The 17,508-nt window shown below is 35.6% G+C and overlaps 1 protein-coding gene and 1 long non-coding RNA gene across 2 annotated transcripts; one reads left to right on the forward strand and one right to left on the reverse strand.

Annotated features, from left to right (window-relative positions):
* Positions 1–6,140: 6,140 nt before the first annotated feature.
* On the reverse strand, positions 6,141–13,772 carry LOC127849257 (headcase protein-like). The gene has a single exon (XM_052381978.1). The coding sequence runs from the start codon at positions 13,611–13,613 to the stop codon at positions 12,036–12,038; it is 1,578 nt and encodes a 525-aa protein (XP_052237938.1). The 5' UTR covers positions 13,614–13,772; the 3' UTR covers positions 6,141–12,035.
* A 1,579-nt stretch (positions 13,773–15,351) lies between these two features.
* On the forward strand, positions 15,352–17,252 carry LOC127849266 (uncharacterized). The gene is made up of 2 exons (XR_008034847.1): positions 15,352–15,617; positions 16,323–17,252. It is a non-coding gene; the product is annotated as an uncharacterized LOC127849266 (long non-coding RNA).
* The last annotated feature ends 256 nt before the right edge of the window (positions 17,253–17,508 follow it).

The following is a 17,508-nucleotide window of genomic DNA, read 5'->3' on the forward strand; positions in this document are numbered from 1 at the left end:
CGCCCCTTGACAGCCATGTTTTTCAAGCAAACGTAACCATTTTCGAACTCATCCAAGATATCACTGAAACCAATCTTCTGACCAAATTTCATGAAGATTGGACAATAAATGTGGCCACTGGAGTGTTAACAAGTCAAATGTTGACGCCGCACAACGCACGTCGCACGACGGACGACGGACAAACGGCGATTACAAAAGCTCACCATGAGCACGTTGTGCTCAGGTGAGCTTAAAAAAACAAATCTGCCCCCCCCTATCTGTTACTTTATATAGCTTCTCGCGATTATTTGATGTTGTAAACCATGGAATTTTATGTTAGACCCACCAAACCGCCAGTTTAATCCAGTCAATCTTGATAAATGCATTTTAAAATAGCTATATTGTTTAACACCATTGTGTCATAATATGTTTGTGTTTTTTTAATGATTGAGTTCGTTTTGTATTGATCATTAAAAAGTGATTTAATATCACGAACCATGATGTTGGCACCTACCAAGTGTTTTGTAAAACTAACATCGTAAACTAGCACGTTGCAGTGGCGTAGCCAGACCCAAATTTTAGCCGAGGCAGTATCTTAGGTCATTCTAGGGGGGTCCGGGGCATGCCCCCCCCCCTCCCTCCGGAATTTTGTTATACCTAGAACGTCTCTGGTTCGTTTTAAAGGCCATTAAAACCACATTTTATACCTAAATTATCGGAATCGCGGACGCTACATTTGACCGTTTAGTGTCAATAGAGTTAACAAAAAAAATCTGCTACAAGTTTATTGTCAATTTTAGTTTCTGTTACCATAAGCACATATAGAAAGGATCATTGATGAAGGTTATTTGAGAAAAAATCCGGACCTACTGGGGTTCGAACCAACGCAGTGACAATATAATAGTGGTCAATGGATCCAGAGTCTGACGCGATTGCGCCAGAGGGGCATATTGATTTTCACGAGTACAACTATCTAACTTAAATCAGTAAAGTATCTGGCATTTTTTTTTACTGTCAGTTCTATCACAACTACATTGACTTTTAAAAAGCGGGATATCATTATCTGAAAATTCTCACGTAAACAAAGATTCTTACCATTTGAAACGGTTTTAACTCGACGCCGGCCATAAAGAGGAGAAAACCAATAAAGCCGAAAACGCCAACCACCCGAAGTGTGTCTTGGTCCAAATTGACCCAGACCTGGCCGTAAAACACCCGATTCTAGTTCGGTACGTTCTAATGTCCACCATAATCATAGTACGAATTGTACAGTGCGACGCTTTGTTTAATATACGGGTTTTCCAAATAATTTTGCTGAGCCATTTTGGCATCAATTGAAGTTATTTAATTGAAATAATTATCTGCCTCAACATGAACCAATTGTACTCAATGATAATATTTTTTGGGAATATCATAGTGCCTAAAATTCATTAAATTGCCTCAATTTCTTATAAATATATTATTCTTTAACATAATATTTCCCTTATTCCTTGTAATCTCAACATTGCTCTGCAAACTTTAGCCGAGGCAACTGCCTCGGTGTGCCTCAGCGTGGCTACGACGCTGCGTTGACTGCAAATTATCAGTAACTACATGTACCTGTAGAGTTTTGTACGTTTATTAATAAAAAATAAAATTAGAAAATAATCAAGACATGTTCAAAATGACCTAAATGGCCGCGGTAACATGTTCAGATAACAGGTTCCCAATTAACTGTGTTGTTGTCTATAAGTATGCTTAACATGTACAATAACAACAACAAAAACATCAACATCTGGCCTGATGAGACTAGGTGTCTAGGTCACTGCAGCAATTACAGAAGCTGCCAAAAAGGGCTTTATCTAACGAAAACAATACTCACACGGACTCCGAATCAAGTCCCGCCCATAGAATGGGACACGACTCGAAGATTTGCCGCTGTCGATCGCCATTGGCGGCAAAGGCGACAAATTAAAAAATCTTGCGACACATGTTCGCAAATGGCGATTTTTCGAAAACCTACATTTTTCTACGATAATATTTCCTTAAAATGACATAAGACTTCAAGTCTGTGTGAGTGTTGCTTTCTGACAAAACACTAATTAAATGAATGCGTTTTTATTATTTCAGTACTCATTGATAAGCAGATACGGCAGGCCAATATTTGTAATTAACAAAGCAGTAGCAAACATCTTCTTAAGTCTAACGACGCCACATTTAAATACACCTGTAATTTGGTAACTATACAGGAGGTATAGACTCTGACTGGAAAAACAGGTGCATTGCAAACAGAAAGCCTTCAGTAACGATAATTCGCGTATGTTAGTTTCATAAACACAAAAGTTACATTTGACGCAGAAAAGTACACGGTTACGGTGAAAACGTCAAGGCCAATTGATGCTATTTTTCCCAGCCAGCAGGTTAAAAACAGCTCTCCTAATTGAATCATATATAACTCTAGCAAGCATGATACAAACAACAACAAGAAACTTGAAACGTATGTTTATTACAGCTAAACAAGAGATAAAGGCAATGTTATGTTAGGAGGTTAAATATGCACCTATTTTCAAGAAGTAATTTCCCGACATTCAACGCAAGAACTCTAGCAGTCTAGCCAAATAATCTGTTGATTTAGCCGCGTTTCAAATCATCGGATTCGAATATAAAGCGCGCCAAGAACATACCGTAATATAAAAGTACAATATTTATTAATATTGGAGCAGGTTCGCGCTACACGTTGTTATTGAGTTATCACAGTCAGTTCCTCACGCTCTACATAACTCTACTACTTGCTTTGTTTTGTGCGACGCGAGTTTAAATATTGATGGAAACTAGGATTTATATTTAAAACAATATCGGCTTAGCTGGCTGACCCAGGTTTTGATCTGAGATGTGGATAACTGACCGTTATCAACAGCTAGTAAAAAGTGTGCGAAATTCCCCGTCAGGAAACCCGAAGGAATACAATTATACTTACTACTGCATTGGAAGAAATGTAAATTATAGAGCTGCAGCATTGCCAGCCGAATGTCGGGCGTGAAGCTGTATAGTATATTCTATGTAGAAATAATTCGTTTTATTCGCCGTAGCTGTTTAACCCAGTTTCAGCTTTCTTGACTTTTACATCAGCCAATAAAATGTTGGAGCCATTTTCCCGGCAGTAGATACTCTACTAATGGACTGGTTAATTTAACAATAATATGGATACTGTAATTCGTTTTAAAGCCATTTTAACCGAATGTTGAGCATGAATCTCTCGTATCTCAATACATAAATAAATTGCGTTTACAACCGTTTTACAATGAACGCTTCAAATAATTAGTGGGTGTGCCTGTCCCTTTCCATCAGCCAATTCGTTCCTACTTAAAGGCAGTTTTCTAACATTCCGTGATTATTTAATATTGCATTATTTGCTTCAATATTTTTCATTACATGTAATTATTGCTATTCCCCATAGGCAAGCCTCTCAATTGTTTATGCTTATCCCTCTTCCGATGCAGCCCCACGGCCTCTATCGATCAAAATCGATGATAAAATGAAACATTGCATTGAATGTGAAAATTCGAACTGTGTGTTTCAAACACACATAAGTTTATTAATAATGCAATAATCAAATTGAGCCAATGGCTTATGCAATATTAATCTATAACATCTCTGAAAACATATTTTCAAGTTCATATCTGACCATATAACAACCGTAATTTGAAAGTTTTAAAACTTAAGAGACAATTTTATGTATGCTTAAGTGACATCAGTTAAGTGTACGCGCACCAGATTCAGAAATGGCTACAAAAAGCACAGTTCCAAATTTAACATTTAAATTTGTACGAGTGGAATATGTAATTACAATCAGTTTTAAATGCAATACAATTGTGTTAATCGTGACATTTAACCCGTCTTTAATTAACTTAAATACCACAAATGTTTTGATATTCTAGTTGTATTTTTAACCTTCGAAACAAACGTACGAAAACCATCGTGTCATTCGACTTGTTGCGATCATAATCGAAGATAGAGTGCAGACTAACGACGTTGGTATTGAAACGTTACTAAGTGTTATTCAATTATTTAGAGCGACTAAGTTGAAGAACGTTTACACTATATTGATTAAAAACTGACATTGAAAATTCGAGTTTGTTTATATTATGGTTTTATTTATTCAATTTTTATGTCGACTATTATATATGAAATATACATAGTGGAGCTATCCTACTCGACCCGGCGTCGGCGTTAGCTTGACCGTGCAAATGTTAAAGTTTGCGTCCTACCCCAAATATTTCCTATGTCCCTTGACATATTGCTTTCATATTTTGCATACTTCTTTACCAACATGATCCCAACCTATAAACAAGAACAGACAACTGTATCAAGCATTTTGTAAGAATTATGGCCCTTTTTCCACATAGAATATGCATATTATTGATAACACTATGTTTAAGTTTGCGTACCACCTCAAATATTTTCAATGTCCCTTGACATATTGCTTTTATATTTTGCATACTTCTTAACCTACATGACCCCGACCAATAAACAAGAGCAGACAACTGTATCAAGCATTTTGTAATAAGTATGGCCCTTTTTCCACTTAGAATATGCATATTATTGATAAATCTTTGTTAAAGTTTGCGTACCACCTCAAATATTTTCAATGTCCCTTGACATATTGCTTTCATATTTTGCATACTTCTTTACCAACATGACCCCAACCTATAAACAAAAGCAGACAACTGTATCAAGCATTTTGTAGGAATTATGGCACTTTATTGTCTTTGTAACTTTGAATATTTGGTTAAATGTTGTGTTTAGATCCACTTTACTTCTAAAGTATCAAGGCTATTGCTTTCAAACATCAAATACTTTCTTACTATCATGATGTTACTGTACCTTGCAAGTTGAATTTGACCTTGACCTTTGAATGACCTTGACTCTCAAGGTCAAATTAATAAATTTTTATTAAAAGGGCCTTTTCACAGATTTTGGCATGTTTTGAAGTTTTTCAGTAAATTCTTTATATTGATAATTGTAAACATAGGATATAAAAAGCTGCTGTAAAAAAATCAAGAATAAAATTTAAAAAAGAAAAAAGGTAACCCCCCAGCAGGGCTCGAACCACTGACTCCTGGAATCCTGGAGTAAATACTCTGCGGCTTAGACCACTCGTCCATCCTTCCGACTGCAATGGTGGGCGTATTTTAAACCTTATATAAGCAATCCTCGTAGTTTCACAAAATATAACGACAACAACAGAACTCTCCAAATTATTAAATCGTTTCGCGTTGCAACGCTTTATAATTTTCGGGTTTTTTAATCGTCAAAATATGCATATACATGTAATGGCTATATTAGAGCATGGTAAATGTTCAGTATTACAAATATCATAACTAAAACGAAAAATTACGAATTTGAAACAACTTGTTTCAATTTTGTCAATAAACCCAAACGTGAAAAGGCCCTTTAAATTGCCATGACTTCTTTATTTAACATCAGATTTTATTCATACTTTGACAAAAAACACTTACCTGACATACCAAAATGGACTCCACCCAAACTATCCCCCACGCTCCACCCCAGAATCTCCCCCCCCCCAAATAAATAAATAAATAAATAAATATTTGTTTTATCTTTTTTTTAAAGATCGTCTATTAAATGACCACACACCCACATTATACCCCCTCTCCATGATGGCTTACGTTATACTGTCAAGCACTCGAATAGTTTAGCGTTTTATCCTTTATACATACATTTATACACGCAATTAACTACTAATAACAGATAAACATTGGACCAAGGCTCGATCCGCTATTGATAGATCTTCATTTAGCAATTAAATGTATCATGCCATGGTGTCAAGATAGTATGAACAGTTTCTAACATGTGAATCCTCTATTCATTGAACTGTTCTTATGCACATTCAACATCTCGAAGGTCACGAACATGATGCAGATTATTATGATAAATTGAAACCGTCGCCTTTTATAAGAAATAAAACATACATCATACTTATATGACATAAAATCACCCAGTAATGGGGTCTTAAACTACAGCGTAACTTAACAAAACTCAGTCGTTTATGAGCCAAACGTTTAAAAAATCTTTTTTTTAAAGTTTATTCACAATCAATATTTAAATGTTTTTAAAAGAATATACATCAAGTACCGATAGTAAAATAACGAGCGACTCGGTCCTTCATCGAAACTTTATTTAGAACGATACAGTACAGAGTAATACAAAACAATAAACCTTGAAAGAGACAGAAAAAAGCAGACGAGCATAATAAACATGTCTTGCACCAAAGTTCGCCAATGTCAGAGCAATCATTCGCAATATCATGCTAAAACAGCATCATACATTAACATTTACATGGTACTGTGCAATTGTTTTGCAAAAACGCAGTTTCCCTTGGGGTTTTAACATTACATTTATGAACATCATGCATAAACAAACAATAATACAAGTCTGCGTATCAAACAGACTAAAGCAATTTCTTATTTTATGCAATTACAGAGCAGAAACCAGTACTGGATATATAATGAAATGTAACAAGAGAAATAAAAAGCGACATCATGTCAACTCCATAGTTTTCCTACAGGTTTTACATTACTTGAAGACGTAATGTTCAGGCTAAAACGATTAATAAGCATACCGAATTCGCTGTCGCTTAACAATCTCACATGCATTTAACAAACAAAAAAGCACAACTAGTGCATGTCTCGTTTTTTATCGAGAATGCTGTTCGGCAACAAAATCTATGCGAGTTTATATTGTATTTACATGTTTCATACCTCATGAAAACAAAAACTAACATCAGCTGATGTGAACATAAACTTATGTGGAAACAACTTATTTTAGTTGTTATTTACATAACCTGTGATGCCGTCTTTCTTCTCTTAATGTTAACAAAAACAAAGTTAATAAATGGCGTAATATTGTTTTACGAATATACATATTGCATACATTACAGTGAAATTCAACTAAACTCAAAAATCATACAACGGCTTTTAAATTGTATCATATCTCCAACTTCATAGATACATAAATGTGCCAACACGGGTGAACATACATGTGATTTATTTAATGGCGACATTTTAACATAATACCGTAAATAAGCATACAAAACCAGTATAAAGTCAGTAGAATGGTATTTCCATGACATTAACATTAAATGTTTGACAAATAATAAAACTATTTAAAAGTTGAAAAATAAAACACATTGTTAAAACCAGTAAATCAATACACAAGCAATAGAATAAAATGTTCATAGGGCAACACATCTGCAAGTCCTGGAGTTTACACAATAATGTACATGTACTCTCAAAACTAGTATTTTTTATTTTAAATTTAATCATGGAATGATTTACCCACATTAGAAACACTTAGACTACTGCCTCTTTACACTAAAACATCAAGTTTCCAATAAAAAATGAACACATACTGTTTTACAACATTAAAACATCACTTTGAAGGAGGTATTGATGTAGTATACACAGCAGCATGAAGTGTGGGAGTATTATCCATAGGAAACGAACATTATTACACTAGAACAGACATTGAAACAAACCCAAACAAACAAAATAAAATTAATTAATAGTGATCTAGAACAAACATTAAAACGCCAAAGATTGAACAATGTTACAAGTTTTCCCAAAAACATGCACAAAAAGTAAACAGCAATAACAAAATCAATAATCACATAGCTTCTAGCACATTTGAAAATCGCCTTTTACACTGACTGTGTTTAGAATAATAATTACATTAGTTTATATGATAAAACAAGCAAACATCATCAAAACCAGCATTTATAAAGGGCAGAGGGCAATCAATAATGACATTAAACAGAGCAGTGGAAAGAGTGAGACGTAAACATCATCAATCTTCTAAAACACAAGTGGTGTTTGTTCTGAAACATTATAAGGTCTTCCAACTATAACTTATAGTCAATGGCCTTATTGTATTTATTGTGTACTCAGTTTAAGTTAGTAACAGAAACACATGTTGAATAATTATGGCTTGTTTACATTTATTATTCATAGGTTATATATTATGCAACTAAATTAGGTTTAACTTAACATTAATAATGTTATAAAAATAAATACATGGCATACAGAAAAGAATTCTTAGTTAAAAACTTTCAGATTAAACATCAAATAACAAACAATCTATTAAAGAATCAAAATCTGCAATTCTACACATTATGGTAAAGAGAGTTATAAAAGATATACCAATGTCTGCATAAAGTTTGAATGACTTATTAAAGAAAAGATATTGCATTTTTAATAACTTTCTAAACGGCCTTGAGGCAGAACTGATCAATGCTGCACCAAAAATATAACCTCACATATTTCAGTTCACACTTCAAAAGATTTAAGCAGATCACCCTAAAAAGAAATTTGACCCCAGTTGCTTTATATAGGTTCTGTTATTATGTTTGGATATCAAAGGATTGTTTTGTGGCACCAAACAAAGGATTTGCTTAAGATAGTTGATAAGGCAGTCTTCAATAAGCTGAATAGATGCCAGTTTAAACCAGTTCATCATGATAGCTGCATATTCAAATAGATAAATTGTTTTGATGCCAAATCTTGTAACAGATTTACACCACAAGAATGTGCAGTGTTTTTAAATATTTCTAAAAATACACTCTGTGCCAGTTGACATTCTCTTTCAGAAATAATGAATCGTAAAAATTCTGCTATTGTTTGACAAACTCAACATATTGGCATAATGTTCATAATTATATTTTCCTTACTGCTCAGACGTCATAACATTAAAAATACTAAGAACAAAAACATAAAAAAAATGTGCCATAATGGACCTCAAGAGCTCACCTGAGTTCTAAAAAAAGAGACTGACGAAACTAGCAAGATTCCCTGGACGCCGGTGGGGGGGGTACACTGGTTTCCTAAGATATGACCTAGTGTTTGGACCAATGTGACCCAGATTCAAAACAGGCTTAGATATTGTAAAGATAAACATGCTGACCAGTTTCATCAAGACTAAGCAATAAATGTGCCATCTAGCGTGATGAGTGATGACAACGTTTTTTTTACAATTGACCTGGTGACAGTATTTGTGCATATCAACCCAGGTTTGAACTTGGCCTAGACATTGTCAGGATAAATATTCTGACCAAGTTTTATCAAGATAATGTTATATATGGGGCATGTACAGTGATAACAAGGTTTTTCTACCAACTAACCTAGTAACCTGACTTTGAGATGCACTACCAGTTTCAGATTCTGGCTGCATTTTAATTATAAAAAAATGTGGCCTCTAGAGACTAGTTACACGGATTTTCTCAGTTTTTTCCTTGTAACCTAGTCTTTTGATGCACATTTCCCAGATTCGAATTTTGCCTTTATATTATCAAGTTTACATTTTGACCAAGTTTCATCAAGATTGAGCAGTAACTGTGGCTTATTGAGTGCTAACAAGGTTTTTCTAAGATTTGACCTGGTGACCTAGTTTTAGGACACATGTGCCCCAGATTCAAACTTGGCATAGACATTTTCATTACAACATTCTGAAAAGTGTCATTGAGGTTGGATGAAAATATTTGGCCTTTAAAGCAATAACAAGCTAATAGTTTTGGCCCAATGACGCTAGATGCCAGACAAATGGTTGATCTAAATAGCTAACCATGAGCACTTCGTGCTCAGGTGAGCTAAAAAAACTGGCCAAATGGGGATAGGTGTCTACGATCAATTAAAACCTTATAGAAGCTGCCAAAAAGGGCTTTATCTTAAGAAAGAAACACACAGACTTAGCGACCCACACATAGAATAATTTAAACTTGCACGCTTTCAGTTTGAATGTATTTCTCTTCAAGTTTGGACAACAAAACTAAATTGTTCACTTAACCATTTTAGATATTTCTTTCCGACATTGTAAGAAGTTATTGGGTAGATTAAGAATTGTAAATATCTCAATTTCTCACATTTGAATTTGTTTTAAAAGGTATTAATTTCTTTGGAGAATAATGGACAAAAATTGAAATGTTTCGAAAGCAAGATAAATAATAATCACTTATTGGGTAAACATGCTCACTTTTGCAGGCAAACCTTTCAGTGAAAAATACCATGAAAGACATAGTATTGCATAATAACATAAATCTTTGATAGTCTTACTTTCATAAAAAAAAATCTTTGCTCATTCACATGTCAACATTCAATACACCAAAACAAGATAAAGTTTCAATGAATGCTTTTTCAACTAAACAAGAGCAGGCCATAATTTTAATTCAAACACAAAAAGAAGCAAATAGTCAACTGGAGTCTTAAGGACATAGTTTGATCTATTTTTCTGTACTTCTACTACAGGAAGACTCTGGCAAAAAGCTAAAAAATCTACTGCTAAAAGAAAGCAATGAGAAAAGAAAATAAGTTGGTTACAAATAACTACTTTAAGTTACTGGTCTTATCTATGTCACATGTAACTTAAGTCTTAAGTTACATGTGACATAGATAAGACCAGTAACTGCTGTAAAAAGGTCAAAGCCAAGGCTATGTTCTAATCCGCAAGGCAATAAAACATGCAGCTGTACATGCAGCTGTGCTAATTGAATCATTAATCTGAGGTATGCTTGATAAAAACAAAAAAAAACAACAGGAAACTTTTCTGTACTACAGCTGAAAAACTGAAAATCATATAGCTTATTAAACAAATTCAAACATTAAGAAAATGAATCCCAATAGCATGACAGTGATGTATAAATAATGAATTTTAGTTATTCTCTAACATTTTAGTAGTTTTTGTTAATTCAATATACATTAAAACTATAAATAATAAAACTATGTTTGCCAGATAAAAAAATCAATGTTTATGGTTGAGCACTGGAAAAAAAATAACTAAACAACTAAGTTTTCAATTGTAACCAAAGTTGCTTCATGTATCGTGTTTCTAAAAGCACAGCAAACTATTGCCACAAAACACTGCAAACTTGACCTTGCATTGCAAATACAAGCTTAAGTAAAAAACAACTGAAATGTGACAACACAACAATCAGGTCACTAATCACTATGGGTTATCAAAGTTTATGCAATCTATAAATAGCTGGTCTCTGAGCCTGTATTTAAATGATTTCTTTATTTAATGCTTTTCAAGCATTCTTTGTTATCAATGAGTTTTCTTTTTTTAACACAAAGACACATTCCTTAAATTAATGCAAATGTGTACATATTTATCAGATCAAAGAGGAATTCATAAAGCACTGCAAGCTTTGCATTAATATTACATCATCAAACAATATAAAACTTTGGACATTAATGAATCAAACTGCATAATTGTGCAGACTTTTAATAATTAAACATTTATGAATGTATGCTACATGTAATTCAAAACACTGCAGCTGCTATAAAGTTTTCAAGTTGATAAGTTTTAGCTTTTGTCATACGCTCCATTCAAAATTTAAGCACAAATACTATCTAAAGAGGAAAATAATTATAACAATAGATGAGCATAAGAAATGGTTTCAGGATGTGCTCTGGAAAGGAAAAACCCTTAGCTGAAGACAGATGGACAAACTGAAACAACTATACACCTTTACTACTCGCTTGTGCAGGAGAATAATACATCATACATGTAACATAATTTAGTAAGAGAATTAAATTAACTTTTATTGAATGCTTTGAGCTTTTATGAGGTTATTCAACTCAGGAGGGTAAGTAGCTGGGAGTTTTGCAAATATCATGAATTAAATGTGACAAGAGTAATATGAAAAAGATAAATCTAGAAATACATACAATTCGTTACATATGGCACAGAGCAAAATTGGATTTTACAGCTTTTTGTTTTGTTTTCTCCACAAAATTGTTATACAGAGCAAAGAATACAACAAACATAAACTACACTTAGCACCTCACTAACTCCAAAATTTCAAACAGACAAGACATAAAACCAACAAAACAAAAAATCACTCTTAAGTATGTTACATCACTTTCACGCTTGAACTGTAAAAATACACAAATCATCATTTTAAAACACAGAATACATTACATGATTAAGCTGCTCTGAAAAGTTCACAGTAAAAAAATACACATGATGCCCTTGGTTTATACAATCCTGTAGGAAAAGCTATCCATTCAATGCCATATAGACATTTTGATGGCGAAGGTTTCACTCAGTGGCCTAATGAAGTGATAATCATAGGCCCTGCAATATGGACAAGGAATCATGTGACTATACTCGCTGAAGTATGGTAGACCACACGACACATCCACAACTGCTCTCCGGCAATGCTTGCATGTAAGCCTCTTCTGACAACATGGCATCGCAGCAAAGATATCATACGAATACATGGACCCTAGCAAGAGTGAGCTACCATCCCACCTATGCTTACAGGCTGCACATCGGATATCGTTGGCTCCTTCAAGGCAAGTGACGCAAACAGCGTTGATATATTGAAGGCGGCCCTCTGAGATTGCTTGAATCGCTCGACTGTCATAGGCTTGTGGTGAAAGGAACAGTGTTCCATCAATCAATGGGTATTTCTCAAATATGCATAGTTCATTCTTGCACAGAACACAGTTCAGAGTGGATATCTTGCAATTGCTAAGATGGTTCAGCACAAAGGAGTGGACCTCATCTACACCCGCCAATCCATCATCCTCCATCTTTATATGGTAGGGGTTCTGCTTGTGTTTCGGGAGCATACTGAAGGCGGACAGGTCCATTCTCTTTCGAAACAGGTTTGCAGCCGTCAGGCCATTAGCAGGGCTCGACGATGGGCTAGGCACATGCTCGGTGAACTCAAACTTACTCTTCAGTGCAGTCCTTTGAGTTGAGGTGGTCTGTAAAGGCACAGGTGAGTTAGATCCCGAAGTGGAAGAGGCAGAGTTAGGTGGACTACTTCCAGTGCTGGATATACTGTTGGCACGTAGTCGGTCATCATTGACATTGCGATTGTTCAGAATAGTAATGCTAGGGGAAGTCTTTCGTATATGACTCACCACTCCATTTTTAGACTCGTGTAGCACAGCATTGCCATTCTTATCAGCATTATCAACTTTCCTTGGAAGGGGCTTTGGAGCAGTGGTATTATGGTTCATGTTGGTGTTATTGTTTCCAGATGGCCGACGTTCCCTTGCTACAGAAGCAGGTGGTGGCACATGTGCCCCCACGTGAACCCCATTGTTCAACGCTGGTTTTGCTGTGTCTGTTGAAGACTTTTTCTTTGACTTCTTTTTGCCAGCGTTGTCGTTTCGGACTGGGGGAATGTAGTCCAAATCCTTGCGTAGATGACCTTTTGCGCAGTTGCAATCACATGCTTTGAATGCAAGGTCATACCCCTTTTTAGTCCACAGGTTTTGAAGGCGCTGTTTTTCGCTCCAGCTACGTGCACGACCGCACGATCTCAGGTAGGAGAGCACCGACTCTTCAAAGCCGTCAAAACAACTCTTGTGCATCCAATTCCCAAGATCACAGGCTTCGTTGTTGCAGACGACCCTTACTTCGTCGTGTATATCATCGGTATCGATCAGTTCCTCTTTCACAGGACACACGCCGGGAGCGCAACATTTCTGCATTCTTTGCCCGTGGCCATGCGGTTGTGGTTGGCCACCATTGTTGTTTACAACCGGCGCATGATCCTGCACGTTGTTATTTGCATCCGCGCGTGCACCGTGTTGACGCGCATTTTTGCCGTGCTTTTGGTGTGGCATTGCAAAATTACCTTTCGCACAACGAATTGTACAAATGAAATCTGCTGTCACTGAGTAATATCCTCGAAATTAACTTCTACACTGTAAACATACGTTCAAATCCGGTCGAACTTGTGTTATGATTTGATCCGGCGAGAGCTCTTCAATGACTTAAGCTTTCGAGGCTTGTGATTGGTCAATTTATAGGTAACTTTTGTTATCTGCAATTTGATTGGTTAACAAAGACCCTGACCCTGTGTCAAGTTTTTATTATGATAATAAACGCAAGCGAGGCTGTTTACTACAAAAATAAATAGGTCAGGAATCTGTCAAATGTAACATGTATTTAAGCACATGAAGGTCACGTCTGTTCTATTTTAAGAACATACAGAATATTAATTGTCTTCAATACTATAAAATAGAAATATCTCAAACAGGAATCAACTCGTTTAAGTGTGTACACTGCATCACTAGGCCAAAACCGGGCGATTTCATCCGCTTCACGTGCGATTTTCAACGACCGTATTATAATATATCGTCGGATGTTATAAGTTTCACGTATTTCACTACGAAGTAACTATGAATAAAGAAAATGACCTCTATTGAAGTTCAAAAAGTGCTTAAATATGCACAACCCAGTGGTTACTCCAAGGAGTGTAATAATAAGCATTTTCTTACACATGCATTTGTATACATGTGATGTGTAGTATCACTCAGTTTGCAAGTTAGGTTTTCGAGCATGCTTGTTACGTTCGATCTATATATATCGGACAATTAACGTTCGCAATTAAATTACATTGAAAATCGATTTGGAAGATGTCTGTCATGGAACATCCTTATTAAAGAAGGAAATAACTAACGTTTAGTTAAACAAATTTAGCGGAAAGGAAAATGTTCGGTCGGCCTATTGGCGTATAGTGATCTATCAACAACGTTTTGGCTTAAATCCTAATAAGGCGTAAGTGTTATGCAAAGATACGAACTCATAATTGTGTTTGGAATTGTACAAGTATGTTGAAGTCAATTATCTCATACTGATAGTAGTAATGAAAGAACTTCACTTCACATAAATTGGGCCATTTTATACCGATAAGGGGATTCGTTACGTTGTAGACGTCATACTGTCATAATAAAAATATATTATTGTGAGATAGTGTCTAGTACGTGTCTCGCAATGCCTAAACATATGATCTTGTGTAGACTACCCGACCGAACCCGATTTTTGATGCCGACATTACGTTTTTTTTTCGGTATTCTGTGTTGTGTTTTCAGAGAGGGAGAAATGGAGAGCGGAAGAAAGGGAGGGAGGGAGGGAGAGAGAGAGAGAGATAGAGAGAGAGAGAGAGAGAGAGAGAGAGAGAGAGAGAGAGAGAGAGAGAGAGAGAGAGAGAGACAGAGAGAAACAGGCAGACACAGACAGACACAGACAGAGAGAGAAAGAGAGAGAGAGAGACACAGACAGACAGACAGAGAGACAGACAGACAGAGAGAGACAGAGAGAGAGAGAGACAGAAAGAGAGAGAGAGACAGAGAGAGAGAGAGAGAGAGAGACGTGCTATACCAAGAAAGAATACACTTGACTAGAAAATAACTTGCATCAAAGGGAAAACATGACACACTCATTTAACACTTTATTATACTGCACGCAGTGTATTTCTGATCATCAGGTCATAATATAGGCCATAATAAACAATTCACAGAAGTACGTTTTTTAATAGAAACATAACGGCATTGTACCTTTAACAAACGAACACATTAATGTACAGGGCACGTATACATATTATTTGTTAAAAGAGTCGGCTTTTTTCTTCATGAATGCTTTTCAATCCTGTGTTTGCTCTTCTTAAGTTTTTGGACACTGTTCACGCAGACATTTCTGTATTTCCTAGCAAAACACACACAAAACAAAATGTAAACATTGAGGGTCATCGACCTCGACCTTTGTATTGAGATAAGATATTACAACATATTCCTCAACGGGACCGTTTTGTGATTGCAAAATACTTGTGTGGACTTATTAAGCGTGTAAGTAAAATGTATTTATTATGTGACATTTTATTATTTAACTCATAATCCATAGTGAATCAATAATGCAATATTTACACTCATCCAGAAACCCATTATGTACAGTACGTTCGTCATTGTTGTAAAACAAATGCTACTATTCATAACTACGTTTTTTTTTGACACAGTTTGTTTAAATAGGTCAAATGAATTCATCTTGTGGTTAACGAATAGATCTACAATCCTTTTTCTGCGCCAGAATCTTGCGTTACTACTGTAGTATTCTCCTACAAGTGAAAATGCTTGCATGCACGTGCTGTCCAAGGGAAGTGTTATTTTAAAGGTACACTAACAGTTCGTAGTGTCTTCTTTGGGAAAAAGACTCCTTTAGAAAAAGTCTAATATATAATATCGTTATTTTCATAAATGATTCGACGTTCATGTAATAACAATTCACATAACTTGGTGAACGCATGTGGAATATTAAATCAAGTAAATTCTATTATAAATGCAGTAGTGTGTTATTTTATGTTCAATAAAATAGCAAAATTAAATTGACAGTTGCTTATTCAATATATAAGTGTCCGATCGTCTGCAAATTTATATATTTTCTCTATTATTACTGTAGTCATTTATTTAAGTGTTATTTTAAATCTCAAAATCTCAAAAGGCAACACGCCCAGTAAATATTTGACCGTAATGTACAACTGTAAATATCTACGACAGGAACGGCAACTCTAGGAAAACAATGAGCGTCGAGTGGCTTCGTAATTTGGCTGGAGCCAGTCTAACGGAAGAGGAAATGCAGCGCGTCCCGTACCCCAAAACAGAACTCACTGCGCATGTCAGCATCCGATTCATGCAGTTTAATGGGTTAATTGGCACATGGATTATCGGCCCAATTCTCGCGCTGTCGAAGAAAGAGCACAGAAATCTGTCTTGTTTGAAGGCAAAGATGACGAAAGCGGGGAGGGCAGGTGTATTTTTAGGAGTACCGTTTGGCGTCTTGGCGACTTACGCCAAAATTGGTAAAGAGTCAGATCCGTACAAAATTTGGGATAGATGTTATCGACTGCGTCATAACAGGAACCAGGTGCGCGTCGATCAAGCGTCTACTGTTTCGACGCTTGGCGGCGCCGTTCTAGGCGTGGCTTCCGGTGGAGGGGCGTGGTTTGGTGCACTGATGGGCATGTCGGCTGGAATAATGGCTAGTGCTGTGTATAATAATAAGTTAGAGAAAGATGAAAAGAAACGTGCTGCAGAGGCGCTACAAAAAGATAATACGCCATAAATAATGTTATGACGTCTTTGTCGATCAGTAGCATGTCTGTCAAGTTTTGTTTAAACATTTCCAATGATGTTGTGTTTGTGCCATTTTTATCAATATTTAATATTGTTCATTACATCATTATGTGTTCATGTAAAAATAAATTTTGAAAAAATATAATATACATGTTAAAAAGTAAGTGAAATATTTAAAAAATGAATGAATGTTTTAATGTATGTTTGTTTATGTTGACAATAAATGTGTATGCAGACAACACAATTGGAATCTGCGATGCATGCATTTCACACGCAGGGACTTTCTGTATTTTTATAAGTTTTGCAGACACGTGTAGTATAAATAAATGGAATAAACATAACATAAAAGCGATACCAACATCGTCTGTTTGGAGATTTTTTAATAAACATGACTATGATACTTGACACTAAAGACCGGACGTGTTTTTGTTTAAATGTTGCCGAAATCTAGAGGGTTGTTGTTTCATAAACATATTTAACCTTATCTTAAAAAATAGAGAATGTTGTGCGATTTGAAGTAGATTGACCATTCCGCGTCGTTTGTGCGATCCCTGGCCTGGTAACAAACGTGTGAAGTGATCGGTCGTGGAGTCCCGTTTTTTACGGCCGC

This window comes from Dreissena polymorpha, chromosome 1, assembly GCF_020536995.1.
Source record: "Dreissena polymorpha isolate Duluth1 chromosome 1, UMN_Dpol_1.0, whole genome shotgun sequence".
Lineage (NCBI taxonomy): Eukaryota > Metazoa > Mollusca > Bivalvia > Myida > Dreissenidae > Dreissena > Dreissena polymorpha.